This window comes from Alligator sinensis, unplaced genomic scaffold (genome assembly GCF_000455745.1).
Source record: "Alligator sinensis unplaced genomic scaffold, ASM45574v1 scaffold1021_1, whole genome shotgun sequence".
Classification (NCBI taxonomy): domain Eukaryota; kingdom Metazoa; phylum Chordata; order Crocodylia; family Alligatoridae; genus Alligator; species Alligator sinensis.
In genome coordinates this window covers 1,531,278-1,549,122 of record NW_005842185.1, presented here as the reverse complement: position 1 = coordinate 1,549,122, position 17,845 = coordinate 1,531,278, and the positions used below count along the sequence as shown (strand labels likewise).

General features: G+C 40.1%; 1 protein-coding gene across 1 annotated transcript in view; it reads left to right on the top strand.

Annotated features, from left to right (window-relative positions):
- The window catches only part of LGR5 (leucine rich repeat containing G protein-coupled receptor 5), a 95,275-nt gene that overhangs the window by 59,484 nt on the left and 17,946 nt on the right, over window positions 1–17,845 (top strand). The window contains exons 7-15 of the mRNA XM_025207167.1: window positions 938–1,006; window positions 4,280–4,351; window positions 5,916–5,987; window positions 6,089–6,157; window positions 6,265–6,336; window positions 8,710–8,775; window positions 9,005–9,076; window positions 10,348–10,419; window positions 13,891–14,016. Of these exons, the coding sequence (XP_025062952.1) occupies window positions 938–1,006; window positions 4,280–4,351; window positions 5,916–5,987; window positions 6,089–6,157; window positions 6,265–6,336; window positions 8,710–8,775; window positions 9,005–9,076; window positions 10,348–10,419; window positions 13,891–14,016 (690 nt within the window). The remainder of the gene's footprint in view (window positions 1–937; window positions 1,007–4,279; window positions 4,352–5,915; window positions 5,988–6,088; window positions 6,158–6,264; window positions 6,337–8,709; window positions 8,776–9,004; window positions 9,077–10,347; window positions 10,420–13,890; window positions 14,017–17,845) is intronic.

Genomic DNA, 17,845 nt, shown 5'->3' with positions numbered 1-17,845 from the left:
ATCTCAAACATAAATCCTCATCTGAATCTAACAGCTGGTTTTCTTTTTAATCAACAGGAGCATGCAGCATTCACTTTGCTTTCTGATCCTAGTGCAACTGTAAAGTCATCACTCCATGTTTCTCCTTAACCTTAATCACATAAATTAACCCTTCTTTACTAAACCTTTTGTCACTGGGAACCATCAGTACAACTTTGACTTCTAGTCCACAAAGAGTTCAGAGAAAGTCTCTCAGTATAATAAGTGAACAGAAGGGAGGAAATTTGATACTTTAAGTAGACTTCTGTTCTGAAATAGCAAAAAAGGCTAAGATAACTGTCTAACCCCACCCACCTGGTATGAAAGGAGAAAATGTTGATGACAACCTTGAATTTAGGAAGAAGGATAAGAGCAGCTGTGAAAGAATACAGTACTTTCCCAACAACATTTATGATTGCACTACCTGGCAGGGCCATCAATGGAGAGGTTGTTTTAAGATTCATCACTGGGATAGCTGATTGTTACACAAAGGCTAACATGTGCACCGGTGCCTTATGGGTCTCAGTGAGTGTCATGGAACAAGTGTTGGCAAGGATAGCCAAGGCAGGTTATAAATGTCCATAAAATAGTTAATCAAACCACAGAGTCTGAAATAAAGTATGGCTTATTCCTATCTGTATAATTCAGTACTGTCTTGTTCCAGTCCACTGTCATATGTAACAGTAAATATATAATACCTCTATTATCTGGACAAATAAGCTTTTATTTACAGTTTTTAAAGCTATATTCTCTGCAAAGCAGAAGTTTCTGAAGTGCTCTGGAGAGCTGCAAAGTTTAACAAAACAAGCCTATCTTAATTTTGGTTTCAAGTATTTCTTTATTTAATGCCTGGAAGATGACTCTTTCTTATAAACACTAACACTTTCTAATGTAACTACTGCAATCTATTTTTGTGCAGAGATTTAAATTATAACAGTCTGGATGAGTTCCCCACTGCTATCAGGACACTCACAAACCTCAAAGAACTGTAAGTATTGAACTTAGCTCTAGAAAGAAAATGTTTCATTTGATTTATTGTTTGATTTATTTAAAAAATGCTGATGATTTTATCAGTGTGCTTTATAAGTAGTCTCCTGGAAATATTACTAAACATGCTAATACGTAAAAGAGGTAATTTTCAATATTTAGTTTTGAACATTTACATGATGATAATTTTTATATTTTATATTGAATCGTAGTATTTCAACAGGGTTTCATTTTCTGGAACACTGTGCTTGAAATACAATATACGAAAAGAGTAAAAGGGACACTTAATTCAGCTTCAGCCCCAAATTGGAACTGTGTTTGAAAAGGGCATTAAAAAACAAAACAACTACCATGATCTGCCGGGCAAAGAAACAGAAGTAGGGATTCATGTTAGCCCATAGGAATAATATTTTTTTTCCATTTTTAACTTTAATTTAAAACAGTTTCTTTTCAATGTAAACATTCCTCTGTAATGCTGTAAACCCCAAAACTTCTGAAAGTACAGGCATAGTATGTAAAGCAGGTCAAAATTGATCAGCATAGGTTATAGTGCAGACCAAATGAACTACCAAAAAGAAACAAACAGCATTAAAAGTTACCAGTGATCTAGATTTTTTAAATTATTTCTGTGTGATTTATCTACAGTGTTAGTGGTAGCACTTTATACATTTTAAAAAAATATGAATGATCTCAGATCCACTGGACTATTAACAGTGGTGTATGTTGCTATTGCACAATAGAGATGGAGGCATAGGGAAATTCAGCGTGAGAAATTCGCAGGCAATGTAATGCCATAAAGGAACATCTGTACCAGTACTACAGATTTGGCATAGGGAGCATATCAGGATGAATTTAATGTGACCGTGAGATACTAAATTCACCTTATTCCAAGATGTCATAAGAGCCCCTTGGGACAATAAGCAGTTAGCTTACCATATTGCAAGCTGGAAGTGGCTTCTGCTGACTTCAGGATTGGGTTCTCATAGGCTAGGGACATAAATGATATGCTGAACACAGATCATAAAACATAGAAGTTGGAATGGGTGCAATCCTTAGTGCTTTGAATGAAACAATATGTTGTCTGACAATATTTCAGGTAGTTGTCTCCCTAGTAAGGTCTCCTAATGTCAGACTACATAGCTTCAGCCAGTATGTTGAAATGCCTTTAATTCAGTCTCTCTTGAATAGGAAAACTGCTTTGAAGCATGAAATTGCAATAGTTTAAAATGCCACTTTAGCAAGGTACTTTACAAATTTGCTTAAGAGCTTTGCTCAATTAAGGTTTAAAAGTCAATCTGTAAAGCATCTTCTGAGTACTGACTGCCTTGAGCTTCCATTGATTTAAATGGGACTTGAGGGCATTCAGCATCACCTAACAGGTGTGTGGCACTTTGAAAAATCAACACTTAGACCTGCATCCTTCAAACACTTACGCACCTTCTTTTAAGTGCAAGTGCTCCTCATATGCTTAAAGCTGAGTACATGAAGAAGTGGTTGCATGACAAGGAATTGAAGTCACCTTATATATAACTGCTTTACATGGTATAGCTGTCACTACAAATTTCCTTTTGAATAAAAGGAATGTTATTCCCCTTAAACCAACAAGGAAAGCTCTAGTTTGTGGAGGGACTAGTTTTCTCCCTGCAAGTTACCCAGGACATTTCCTTAGCTACTTCTGCCATGCAGAGAGCAGAAGACTAATCTGGAGAGTCCAGCTCAGTGATACCTGGGCCATCGAATCATTATGTTGGTTTTAGATAGAATAAATGGGGCTTTTCATTTTTGGGGGTTTTTTTGTTTTTGTTTGGTCTAACTGCATGGTAGGCACATTTGTTGTTATTGTTGCTGTTATATTTGATATATAAGAAGTGATACATATTGTAGAGCCTTGCTTTTTTAACCCAGTAAGAGAGGCAGGACAAGTACTTCAGTGAAACTGATAATCAGGACTTGGTACAAGTAATGACTGGGGATGCTTGCATCAGTGAACAATTCAAGGCTTTCTAAACGTGCAAATTAAATCTGGAAAGCCTTTTTCATACCCGACTGAGCTAATGAAAGTTTCCCACACAAATCATCATTGTTCCTTTTCAAACCTTAGTTGTTTCTTTTGTTTTTAACAATGGTGAATTACTCATATGAATAAAATTCAGTAATTAATTACATAACAAAGACTTAGTCTCCTTCCTAGAAGGCAGTAAGCACATTATATAGCTTGTTCATTTGGATAATGATTCAAGAAAGAAAGAACCCAAAGAGGTTCAACATATGGTATGTCATGACATCACATGTTGCATAAACTGAAGTAATCCCAGCAACTGGAATGAAGCAAGACAAATTTTGAACACAATACTTTTGATTTTCCCTTGATTAGTATTATAGTCTCTGTCTTGACTAGATAGAGCGAGACACTGTTGCCTACAGCTACAGAGGTTTTCAGTGTATTGCATTATACACAGAAAAGCTATTGTGAAATAAACTAGAGTATGAATTCAGAACACAATAGCTCTCCCGCACTGACTCCCTTTGTGGACATTCTTCTTATACAATGGAACTACATCAGGGGTTGGCAACCATGGGCCAGATCTGGTCTGTGACTACAATCGTGGTGGCACTTGGCAATGGTGGGGAGCTTCACCTCTGGGCCCTCTCCCCATGCCACTGTGAGGATGATTGCCAGAGGGGGCAAGGTCCTAGCACTTGCCCACCTCTGGCCTTGGGGAGGGGGGTCATTTCAGCCCTCAGCCAGAAAAGGTTGCCTGCCCCTAATCTACATTTCAGGGGGATGCTGCTGTTTTAGCTATGGCAGCAGCATTAAGGCAGCTGGGACCTCTGGAGTTGATGCTATTCTGCCAGAAGCTTTTCTGTCACTGGAGTTAAACCAGCTCCTACAAATAACAGACTGCACCAGCAGAAGCCACCTATGGAGGGTCGCTAGCAGAATTGTTTCAGCTACAGGGTGGTGATATAGGACCTCTACCCCATGTAGCTTTGCCAGCAGAAGTTGATAATATAGGAAAAGCCTAGGAATGCTTTTTGAGCTTAATCTACTCCCAAAGTGGACTCAGCTAAACTGCAAAAAACGGGATTTTCAATGCAGAATGGGCACATCCACATGGAGAGAGAGAGAGTGCACAATAGCTATTCCAGGTATGAGCAAGTCTGTAGTTCTGTGGTACTCTGGAAAATGAGGAACACGCTGGTTTTTTTAAACATACCACAGGTCTTGTATTTGTGCTTTCTATTGTTATGCAAAGTATTGTTTCACTTCTAGGGGATTTCATAGTAATAACATCAAATCAATACCTGAGCAAGCATTTGTGGGGAATCCATCACTTATAACAATGTAAGTAGCCTCTTTTTGTTTGGTTTGAGCATTTTTGGTTGGTTGGTTTTTGGTAGAAAACATGAAGTTGAATATAACATTTTTCTTCAGCGTTTTATTTTTTCTATAGTTCTCATTCTATATATATATGTTGTATAGTAGCATAATGTGAGTGGACTGAGTCTAATGCCTTTCAAGCCATTCAGCTTTCCCAATCCCACATGCTACTCTTGTAGGGGAATAAACAATCCCTCAGTGACCTTTGACTCAAGCTCTTACTTCTGATCAACATTTTTGACACCACAGTGCAGGAGCTAGCAAAAGATTATTCTCATTTGTTTATGCCAGTCTCAGTTTGAATAATGATGAATTGTTAAATAAAAGCCTAAATAAAATATCCATTTACCTTGATGGATTCTACAGAAAGCTGTGCTACCTGAGATGAGAAGAATAGAGACCTTTTATAGCACGTCAGAAATAGTCTTCTTCTCTCAGAATCTGACAGATCAGTGTACCAGAGAAGTTTTGTACATCCTCATAGTCTGCGCACCTAAAGACCCAGGGCTCTGACCTTATTAACAAAAATGTTTCATCGTTTATAGGAAATCCAGTCCTATGCTGGCCCAGACTTATGTTATATTACTTCCAAACCCAATACAGAGTGGTAAAAACCTGAGTTTGCCCCTTGCTACCTCTAACCACATATAGGCCATCATTACTCAATGATTGCCTGCTTTTGACATTAGTTTTGTTCCACATCTTTGAGAAAGTCCTTTTGTTAGCATTGCAGAGCCTTCTGAATCATTGGCAAAATTTAAAAGAAAAAGAAAGTATTTCCTCTCCTCATCTTTCATAGCAAAACAGATATTTGAAAACAAATTGTGAAGATTAAATATCTTTGAAACATTGTGTCATAATTTATATGTCTAAGTACACCTATCGGCTCCAGAGCAAATAAAGGAGATTGAACATTATTCCTTTAGTTCATAATCCTGAAGTGGAAAGACATATGGAATATATACATTGTTATACTAAAGCAGACCAGCCATTGAGCCATCATATCTCTTCTGGTAAAGCATGGCTCCCTCAAGCTCATGGGTTCAACTAAGCAGGCCTGAAGGAGAGATGAAAGCTGTCATTAATACAGTTTTAAGGCTTGTAATTACTGCCTACAAAAACGCTGGTGTGCACAGTATGACTTAAAAGTGCAATAAAAGGTTTTCCAGTGAAATTCCTGTTTCTAGACAGGCAGATACCTTAAACATCACTGATCCATATTTGATATTTTACCTTGGGTATCCTACCATTGCCATTTTGGGAGGCAGATTTCACAAATGGAAGAAAAAAAGGAAAATCTTGTTGTAGCAGGGTAATATGAAAACATAAAAAAAGGATAGCCTGTTGAAACTGCTAAAGCATTCAAAATGTGGCTGCTACAGATGGATAAAGAGTCAGAAAGAGAGAAGGTCAAAGGTGCATGAAATTTCCAGATCATCATCCTCACATAGTCTTACCTCTATTTCTGAAGTATACTCTCACATCTAAAATTATCATTAAAATGTCTACTTTCGGTTTTTTTTTGCAGTCATTTCTATGACAATCCTATCCAGCTTGTTGGAAAATCTGCATTTCAACACTTACCAGAACTCAGAACCCTGTACGTTTTCTTCAAAAACTCTTTGACATTAAATATCCATTTCATCATGAACATTGTCCTGTACTTTTCTCCCAGTAATGATATTTTGTTTTCAACTCTAGGACTTTAAATGGTGCTTCACAGATAACTGAGTTTCCTGACCTGACTGGGACAACAAGCCTAGAGAGTTTGTAAGTGGTAGACAAATGCTTCGATGTTATGTAAAACAAAACATTAATTTTCTCACTTTAGAGTGAGAGAAAGAGAAAATAATCTAATTTTTATTTTATTTTAACAGGACACTCACAGGAGCACAGATCACCTCTCTTCCCAAAACCGCGTGTGATCAGTTACCTAATCTCCAAGTGCTGTATGTTTCAGTAAGGCTAATAATGCCTGTTAATGCAGAAGTATAATGGCTGGATTAAGTGACATATGTTTGTGGACTACTGTAATCTACTTATTATCAGTTTGTTGGTTATTTGCATTAAATACTACCTAGAATTCAAATCAAAGATTAGAGCCCCATTGTGCTAGGTTGTGTTCCAACATGTAACAAATAAAACAGTCCCTGTCCTGGGGAACGGGAATGTCACTCGGGATTTTCCTGATAGGACCAGTGCAAAAAACAATTTTTATATATAAATTATATTGTACATTTTTAGGAAAAGGTAACACAAGATACAACTTAATAGCATCAGGAGAGAAGCCATCAAGGCTAGTTATAAGACTTTATTTTTGTTTATAATATCTTCTATGGTAATTTTGTTTAAAATGATCCAATTTCGGATTTCTTACTAAGGCAGATATTCCACTGAAGTAAATAGAAGATATACCCAAGTAAGGACTGCAGCTCTGGGTCCTTGTTATAGCCCTCTCTTTAGTTTACATCTTAACCAGGCATTTCTATTTGACTGAAATTTAAAGCAGTCTGTTTCTTGGACATGCGGAGGCATACTTTTTATACTAGTGAAACCAGTATATTATTTTATCTTGCAAGTGTACCACAGAGTTAGCTTAATCGCTAATAAAAGTAATCATTCTGTCCACTTCTTTGTGAATGAGCCAACAGCACTTCACGTTATGTATTACATCAGCATAAATGTATTTGGTATTAATTCTCTTGGCCAACATTGAAATAGCAATAATTATAACACATTATTTGAGCACCAACATAGATGTCATGAACATTTTTAGAAAAAAATGAATTCTAGTTAATGAGCTAAATAAATTCATTTCCAGAACATTAAAAACCACATTGTATTGATAATAATGGGAATTTTACATGTAGACTAAGTTCTACAGAACTGTACTATCTTGTGAAGGATAAGTACTCTCCAGAGCAGAAGACAAATAAAGCCTTTGCCATAAGAAATAAAGTATATAACACATGCTGACATGGCAACAGTAACTTGAAATGCATATTTCTGTCTTGAAATTGTGTACCTTTCATATTTACAATTCAATTGGCTTTTATGTAGCTTTTAATATTCTGGAAATTATTATTTTAAAACCATTAGCTAGAACTTAATTTTTCTGGAAATGACTTTGACATCTGCACTGGTATTCAGTGCACTGTATTACATAATTGAATTCAAGGCTTCGTAACATATCATTTGTTTATAATGGCAGAAGGCACTGGCTTAATTTGCATTGTTTTGGACAGCATCCATTCTTTGCAGGATAGTGTGGGTCTGTAGACCCCAATCTGGTACATCTGACTAGCACAAAAAAAAAATCTGAAAACAGGCCGAAAACATATTAAGGTAACCTACCCTGCAAGAGCAGGAGTACTTACAATTGAGGCAGCTCCTGGACAGTGTGTACAATCAAATCAAACATATTGCTGTCATATATTTCATTTGTTTTCACAAGCAAGCATAGGGTAAATAGTTGGAATGCTTTCTTTAAAACAACAGATGAGTATAAACAGAATTAAAATGTTTCCAGGAAAGCAAAACATAAATTTGTAATTCCATAAAGGTGTGCCAGTTCTAAATATTAGATTCAGACAGAAAAATATGTTACTTCATTAACTGATAAATTAGAAAACAGAGACATAGGACATGTTTTGTATTTATAGGTAAAATCCTATAATTTTATACAGGCAAAACTCCCATTGAGTTTGATGGGATTTTTCCCTGCACAAAGGAGTACAGGATGGGGCTCTATTACACTGTTTCTTTCTTCTTTTTACAATTTCTGCAAATTACCATGGCTTGTTTTTGATTAGTTATATTATACTATAAATCAGTCCAGATGTTTCAGTTATTTTGTAATTTGTTGAATTTTGGCTCAAGTCTGTTCAGGTTTTCTCCTTGCAGTGATTGATTTCAAAGTTACTTCTATTTTTTTCTTAACCACTTCCCTCAGCTAAAAGATATAGCAGTTCTAAGGGTCAGAGGCATGATTATTTAATTTAAAGTATAGTCTGGAAAGCTGATTAAATTTCAGCATGATTGTAGCTAGAAAGTTTAGGATCTTCTCTTACAAAATATAAATAGACTTATATAGTAGATTATTTTAAGTAATTAAATTAACTGCGAGTTAAATTTTGAAAAATACTTAAATTGTGATGTAAATTGAGTAATACAGACAGATATACTTTCAATATCACTATCCAGAGAGTCAAAAGAAATCTGCATTTGGGGTGGGTTATCCTCAGATGTAGTCAAGAGAAAGGTATTCACTTTTTGTTATAGCATCACAGGGCTTCACTCCTTTCATACCCTATGTGTTGCAGGGATCTGTCTTACAATCTTTTAGAAGATTTACCCAGCTTTACAGCTTGCAAAAAACTTCAGAAAATGTAAGTCTGCAGATATCCACAAAATGTCTTAAGAAGGTAAAATGTGTGCACACACACCTAGTGTGTGTACACCCCATTAATTTTGTTACTGAATCAAATTTGGTGATGTTTGATTTGTCCCCTAGCATGTGTGGCTTTTGATTTCAAACCTGAAGCTATATATGCAGTCTAAAATACTCCTCAAAGTTTATGTTCTATGAAACCAGTAAGACTCTCGTTGCTTTTTCAGTGACTTGCATCATAATGAAATCTATGAAATCAAAGCAGACACATTTCAGCAGCTGGTTGCCCTGCGTTCTCTGTGAGTATAGCCGTAATAGCCCTTTACCTTGGTTCTCAGAGAACATGCACTCACTTCCAGTGAGTGCCTCAACAGTTCCACTACCCCTCAACAGTTGTGTTAGTATTTTCTCACTTTGATCATTCAGACCACTAGGTTATATTTACCAAAGCAAAATAAACATTTTGAAATTGAGCATTTCCAGCAATGAATTCACAGATGTAAATGTGCAGCTATAATAGCTGCAACTCTTAAATGTTCCTAAAGAACTAGGAAGGCATTGAGACAGATCTAGTATGTTTTGACAGGTAAACTCATCAGTCACATGGAGAAGGCTATGTGACTTATGTCAAAAACACATAAAAACATATATAAGCTCTGATCATGCAAATTCTCATGTACTGAAGTCGCTCTTACTAATATTAGCACTTCCAGTGAAATCACTAGGATTATTCTTTTGAGCAAGGAGTACTCATACAAGTATGTGTTTGCAGACTCCATAAACTGTTTAGAACAGGGGTACTAAATCTCCAGCTCATGGGCCAAATGTGGCCCATGGAGCCATCCCAACTGGCCTACGGGACTTCCCATGGGTCCAGAAATTTAGTGGCAGGGGAGCAATGACCATTAATATGGTTACCCTCCCTCCTGCCAAATTCCCAAACCCCGAGCCTGGCCATGCTCCCTTCCCCCACAGGGCCGGGCCAGGCCCCCTCTCCCTGCTTCTGGATTGAAGCTGGGCCATCCCTTTTCCACCCCACAGGACCAAGCTGGGGCTGGGCTATGCCTCCTCCCACTAGCTGGGGCCATGCCATGCCCCTTTCCCCTATTGGGGTGAGGTTGGGGCTGGGTCATGCCCCCTTTGCCCATGGGGCCGGGCCATGCTCCTTTCCCCTGCAGAGCTGCTCCCTGCCCCCCTCCAAGGATCTAGATGGTGTGCAACATGTCCAGGCACCAAATGAGAACCACCAGCTAGATCTGACCCACAGACCAACCAGGCAGTGCCCATCTGGCCCATGGGGGAAAAAGGTTGAGCGCATTTATTTAGAAGATAAATGGCATGATAGCCATTTACAAATTAGTGCTATTTTTGTATCTGTCTGATGCCAATGCATTTGAAACAGAATACATCCTTGTCACTGTATGATATACATGACCCCATTAAGCATAGAAGCCAACTAAAGGTATTTGTAGTATCACTAATACCTTTTTTATATTTAGCATTGCAACTATTTCTGTGAAAGCTTCCAGATATATACAGAGTATGTAATTTTCCACTACTTTTCTTGCAGGGATTTAGCTTGGAACCAAATTGCAATTATTCAGCCCAGTGCATTCTTTTCTTTACCATCTCTGATCAAATTGTAAGTATTTACTTATTTTTCATATTTCTTTTTTCTAAAAAGCTTACCATTTAATAGTTTTGGGCTCTGGTCAGCAGAATTTCTGGCTCAAAATCTATAACTAATCTTCTGGGCTGCTGAAGCCCCTTTTTAGATTTTGCTCTTTCACCCTATCTCCTCATTCTCATGGGTATTATAAAAAAGCCTTCCATTCATAGCAGTATATGAAAATTATCTATCACAGGACACAGACAGATTTGACAGTTGAAACGTTTCCAAGACCCCCTCTACATGTTACATTTATGTAACAATTAACCTATTAATGACAGCATAAATAGGAAGGTTTCTACACGTGCACCCAATTTAAGGTGCCAAAAACAGGCACCTTATTGTCATTCTTGGGGCCCAAACTGCACTGGGATCTAAAAGGGTTCTGGGACTGACAATCAACTGATTGTTGGCTGGGGTCAGAAGGGGGCAGTTTCGAAAGGTTTCTCCCACTGGGGACTTTATACTCCATGCCGAGCAGCTATGGCTAGGCTGTCTGGCACAGATGAGCAGAGCCTCTGCTGGCCAAGTAACACTAAGGCAGGCTGCTACAACCCGCACTCTACAAGGGAAAGCATAAAGGAGAGGAAAGAAGGGATGGAGTGGCTCTGGGGACTCCCCAGTCCCCCAAACTTCTCCGCTTCCACTTAGAGGGGAGGATAGAGGGGATTGGGTCTGGAGGGTCTAGCTACAGCCTCAGCAGGGAGGGGGAGTGATTCTAGCTTTAGCCCCTCCTGGCTGTCCCTGTGGTGTCCCCATGCAGACCTAAACAAAAGTGAAACAGTCCAAAACAGTACTTTGTTTAAAGAGGCATTATTTTTGAGTTTCAGCCACTTTGGGAATGTTTCAAAGGACAAGTATGTCTAGATATCTGGCATTTCAGATGTTTCAAAGGCCTTTGAAGTGTTTTACGTATAATATCTGTCCACACCTACAAGAAGCATGTGTGTGTGTCCCATTTTTTTCCAGCTGGCTAGTGGCTCAATCCCTTGTTGCCAAATTCAGCAGTAATGCCAATCATTACTACAGTATTTTCTGCATTAAAAATAAGGGATTAGATCCACAGTGGAAACAAAACAATACACTTTCTTAAGAAGCATTCTGGATTCTTTCAGTGGTGTCACTAATATGATACCAATTTTTTTCTTTCCTAATGCCTTTTTTCAGAGTTAATAGCATATTGGTCAAAGTATTTGAGGCCCAGTTTTGCAGCCCTTATTCACAAGTACTTCTAAGTCTTTGCTGGCTTTCTCCTACCTGCTGTTGCCACTCTTCATTGTGATTCCTTAGGTAGTGGATGGCTAGGGAAGCCTTCACTAGCACCACACTGTTTAGGGGTAGGTGTGTTGGCACCTCTTTACAAATGACCCTTTGCCTCACAATTTTCCCAGGATCGCTTAGGCTTGTTAATTTCCACACTTTTTCTGTTGATAGCAAAACCTCCCTTCCCAACTTAACAACTGGGTGACAAAGCTATATAGGAAGAAAATATCCTCTTGTTTATCCTCTCCTGTGTGTTTCCCTGCAAGAAAGAGCAGGTAAGCCTGAAAAAATGAAGCAGGGAACCTAGCGATACAAGTAACTTGGTAAAAAAATCATTTAAGTTGGTATTGCCAAACAGAGGCTGATGGAAACAAAGCATTTAACAACCAAGTGGAGGGACAATAGTGGCCAAAGAATCAGAATTAAATCCTGGCTCCATTGAAGTCAATGGAAGTTTTGCCATGGACTACAGCGTGACCAGGATTTCACTCTTGGTATTTAATTATATATATTGTTGCAGGCATAAGCATTTCATTCCCAGAAAAGGCAACCAAAATCGCACATCTGTATACCAAGTACTGTCTGATGAGTTACTGATTTTCATTAACATTCCAGCAAATAGCCACAGGGATAGTAACATTTCTTTCCACCTTCAGTAGCAACAGGATTTTTAATAGTTTACGGTTCCTCCCAACATTCCCCCCTGCCTACTGACCAGATTTTTCAAATGAAAAGCAAATATCAAAGTGAAGACCATGGTGAAGAAAATGAATGAAGCTCATGGAGAAATTGAAAGAAAAAGGAAAGCTCATGGCAGCACAGTAAATGTATCCCCCTTTGCCAGTTGCACTCATTTCTCTCTTACTTGGTTAAGCTCTTATTTCCACTGCTCTCACTGTTTGCTTTGCCCAAGCCACATACTTTTGCTCAGTCATGCATCCATCCCTCATTTATCCACGCTCAGGTCTGCCAACCTAAACCATCCCTCAGAAGCAGCCACTCCAACCCCCTCAGCTCCTTCTCTCTAACCCAGACCCTTCCTTCTCACCCATCACTAGTCCTCATGAGGGTAAGAGTCCACACACTGACACCCTTTCCTAACCACAGCTCTGACACCAATTCCTCTCTCACCCAGCTCTTAGCCCTTTGCTTTACCCCAGGGCTCCCCTATTTTCATGCTCAGAGCACTCTCCATCCCACCTGGCTCAGAATTTCACCTATTCTTACAACTCTGTGTCTCTGCTCAAACTCAGCCTACCCGTTGCCATATATCGAGAAGTAGGAGTAGAGGCAGCAGGGGTTGATTATACTTGTAGCAGCTATTTAACTTATCTCTCAGAGCTAATCTAAATTAGCCAGTAGAATGTCTGCTCTGACACACTCCTTTCCACTACCTGAACCGTTGTTATTTGATAACAATATCCTCTCTGGTAAGTGGGTGTATTACAACCCACTTAAGGACTGGAGGAATTCCATCCACACCAAGAGGTCACCACTGGTACTATTTGGTATTGTATTTGGCAGTACTACATTCACATAGATATACTACATAATGTCTGTAGTATAGCTGCCAGAATAGGCATTAGTGATGAGACTTAGGATCACACATTCAATAGTCTCTATTTATGACTGCAATATTTGCAAAGATCCACTTCCTAATGTGGAACAAGGTACTTTATTTCAAGAAGAAAAATATTAGCGATAACAGCTATCATTCCTCAGGCTCTTTTGCTACTTTCTTGTGAAGCTTCTGGGTAGAATCCCCTGTCATTCCCACCCTCCAGCCTATCGCCCCACTTCAGCTTTAAAAATGTGTTTTCACAACCTTTAATAAGCCACTTCTGCCTGGTTGGTATCAAAGGGCTTAAAAAGGTCTTCTATTTGCAGTTGGGATTGGCCCTCACCTGCAGAACACAATCAATTCATTACCAGATTTTAAAAAACTAGTGCTGTGGTAGCAGGAATTACCACTGAAAATGAAGATGCCAGAGTAAAACCATGTTTTCTTTGGGATAAAGAAGTCTGTGCTTCTGAATAATGTTGCCAACTGTCACTGCTGACCAGGGCCCACTGTTTAATTTAGTAAACTTGGTCCAGTTAAATAACTATTTTTAAAATATAATATTTCTAGTGCTGAAGGAAAAAAACCCTGTAAGCTGATTTTTATTTGCTATTATACAGGGATCTGTCATCCAACCTTTTGTCCTCTTTTCCTGTGACTGGGCTACATGGTTTAACTCACTTAAAATTAACAGGAAACCGTGCCTTACAAAGTTTGATATCATCTGAAAATTTTCCAGAACTCAAGTGAGTATCTCATTAAAACTAATACACCACATTTGTGTTCATGTGCAATAGAAGGTGTGTCACTGTGTAATGTGTACAGGTCTTTGATCTGCTCTCTTAAAAGTAAAACAAATATGATAAAAAAATGATAGACTTTTTATTATACTCGCTTTCAACTGAAGAAACTACGAAGGGTTTTGAAATATTAACCTCAGTAGTTGCTTAACATGATCCACATCTGCTTCCTGGTAATACATTTCAAAAGCTGTTAAAATGATATTGCTTGCAGTTTATTGATATGTCCTCCTTCTTCCATTGATTGTGGTTACATAGCTCTTATTAAATTTAATGGGAATTAAGTAGATACAAAGGGGAAAATATGTTCTTTGGTGTACTGAAGTACTTGGTAATATTTCTTTAAGCAGAAGCAAATATTTTTTCCTCAGAACTTTTGATCAAAGCTTAAGATTCAAATAAGCACTTTGTTGTTATTATTATTAATTTTTTTAATTGATAGAAAGCATTTAAGTGGATACTGGATGACAGGAAGGAAATGATTGCAGTTCTGTCAGTCACTGGATAAGGCACATCCTGCCCCTTTGAAGTTAATGGGATTTTTGCTTTTTATTCCTGTGATTAGGAGCAGGCTCTGAATCTCAGTTTACCCACCTGAGACATGGGGCCATATAAATCATAGGGCCACACACAACTTTTCTAGCACAGATTATCACATTTGGGTCTACTCACAGTAATAAAGTTAAGCAGATGCATGAGAAGTGTTTGCAGGACTGAAATCTCAAATGTTTCATATTCTTAAAGACATTTCATTTTTTTTATTTTCCTGGATAAAGAGTGCTAAGGCAAATGTATATTTTTCCCCATGTGTAGGTATTTGCTATAAAAGGAGGAATATCTCTTTATTTGAGAACCAGTAAATAGTGTGCACATAGTTATATCATTACTGTATTCATCCTGAAAAGCTTTCAACATTCTGAATTAGCAACATCATCCTCAGAAACAGCAACCCTGAAAAGGGTTTATTGGTTATAGTAGACAAGCATCTATTCCCATGAGCTGTCAAGATGATACTGTGGCAAAAAAGCTAAATTTATAAACAGGGGAGTGGTGAGTAGGTATAGAAAGGTGATTTTTATCTCAATAGATCTGATAATAATAATGGAAAAGATCTTGCCATGGAAGTCATAAATACAACAAAACCTGAGGCCTACATTTCCTCCCCCAAACAGGTCATCAGGCAGGTAGGAATTCAGCAACATTTGAAGATTTGTCCTTGCCATGCATATGAAGTCAGTGGGCACAGCCACACATGCAGGCACTTGCAGCAGCGCAAATAGCAGTGGCACAAATTTGTTCCAGAGGTTTGTGCCTCAGCACATGTGCCTGAACATACACTTTGGTGTGGGGCAAATTGTGCCACTTGGAGCAAACTGAGTCTACCCAGCTCCTCCTGATCTTCAGCCAAGGGGAACTAGAAGCTGGGACCAGCACCTGTGCTGGCCCCAACAGTATAAAAAGATGCCCTGCCAAGCAACTCAGAGCTACTTACCCTCAGGACCTTCTGAGGCCTGGCCAGTTGGTATCTGGGGACACTAGCCCTTTGTGTCAGCTGGACTGCTGAAGCAGCCCTAACCTAGAGGGGCTCCTTCATCCTCTACCCACTGCAGCAGTCTGGCAGTGGGGGCTGCTGCCTGGCTGTGACCTGCTGCCACCTGTGACAGCATCTGCCCCCTTGGACCTGTAGCACCAGTGTGGACATGGGGCAGGGCTGCAGTGTGTCAATTGACTGTGGACATGGGGCAGGGCTGCAGTGTGGCAATTGCCCCTGCAGCCACAGCTCCCACCCCCTCTGGTGGCTGGGCATGAAGGGTATCATATTTGTGGGGGATGTGGGGTTTGTGGGTGGATTGTGGAGGAGTTTTAGGGACAGTGTAGGAGGGGTGGAGGCCTGCCCCTCCACTTCCCTCCCACTGCAGCAGCAGCCAGCAGCAGGCCATTGTGGCACTCATGGCCCGTTACTGGCAGAGATCCCCGACCACATAGCACTGCCTGAGACCCGGGGGCTCCATGTGGTGCACAGCACTAGCCAAGCCCACTGGCACGTACCTTCAGGCAGGACCGGGCCAGTTCTTGCTGCCACACAGGCCTCCCACCACCACAGGCAGGAGCTGTGTGACACTGGGCTTGGCTAGCTCCTGTCTCCATGTACCCTGTATGCCATTGAGCCAGGCCAGCTCCATTGAGGCAGAAGCCAGCCAGCCCAATGGTGCGCGGCTCCTGCCTGCACTGCCAGGAGTCCCAGATGGCAGCAAGAGCTGGCCTGTTCCTGCCTGAAGGTGCGCGCTAGCGGGCCAAGCCAGGCTGGTACCATGAACCAATGGAGCCCTCGGGTCTCAGGCGGCACTTCACGCCGCCAGGGGTCTCTGCCAACAGTGGACTACCAGTGCCCTAATGGCTTGCAGTTGGCTGCTGCATGCGGGGATGAGGGGGGTGGCTGTGCACTGTGCGGGGTTGGGGAGGGCGGGCAGGGGAGCCACCCTGCCTAGACAGTTCCCCACCCCACAGTCCCCACCCCACCCCACCCACATCCCTGCTTATTAGGGATAGAGCCTGGTTCTGAGACACTATTGCCAGCCTTGTCCCACTTCCATTTGCTCCAGCACACTGAGGCAGCATGCTGGAGCAGTGGGGGCATGTGGCAGGCATACAGATGCTCTGGTCAGTGCTAGAGCATCTCTTGGGAAGACCCAGTCTTTGGTTGCTGTGCTGCTTTTTTTACAGCGCGTTTTTTTTATACCGGGATTTCCCAGTATGAAGCTTAGAGTCTGCCCTGCAAATAAGCAGCACAGGGAACATTTTTTCATTCCCAGCATCTCAAACTGCTTTGAGATGCTGTAACAGGCACATGCTGACTCACCTGGACATGGCCAGTAATTCTATTAATAAGCTAATCTTTTCCACAACATTGTCAGCTTCTTCTGAAGCTGCATGAAGCCATTAGAGTCACAACAGCCATGTTGCAGAACTGCCTTCCTCTTATACTCAATTTTTTTTTCATCAAGGGGATACCTCTAGGCTTAATCAGTATTATTACACTTTTAATCCCACTAATTGGGGGATTGTGTAGGTGGATGTGTATGCATGTGCACCAAAGTGCGTGGATTAATACCCACTGAGTTTATTTGAGAACTGCACCTAAGGAAATTGGGTCACAGGTATTTAAGGCACTTGGTTAGGTCACTATTTTAAAGATTGCATACATGGAACTCTTATGTTTTAGGGATTGTAGGTTTAAGTCTTAAGGCATCGTTTATCTAACATATACTTGTTTATTAGTTATGCTTTGTTATCCTGATTTGTACTGAAGTAGTTTAGGTTATCTTATTCAAATATTTATATTGGGAAAGGAGTAATAGTTACTACCACTATTGCCTAACAGAAGCTACATACAGAAGTTGCACATAAACCAGTATAAGTGATCAGAAACTGGTTTAAATCTGTAACAGAACAGAAGCTCAGTGCACATAAACCAGTTTCAAAATGCTCAAAAATAGTTTAACGTAAACTTGGTTGAATGTAGTATCAGACTTAACTGATTGAGGTCAAATCAGTTTATGGAACTTCTGCCCCAGACCCCTTCCTGGTTTAAGTTGAATCAGAATCCCCCAGCATCCCAGTATGCTTTTCAGCCCTGAGCTAGCCTGGGCTGTGCTGTCTGCTACAGAGAGCAGGGTTGGCCCCGCCCCTCTGTTCTCTAGTCAGAGCAGTGAGGGCTGGCTGACAAAGGCGGGGTAAAGGTTTTTGGTTGGTCTGTCATGTGTAAGGTTACCAT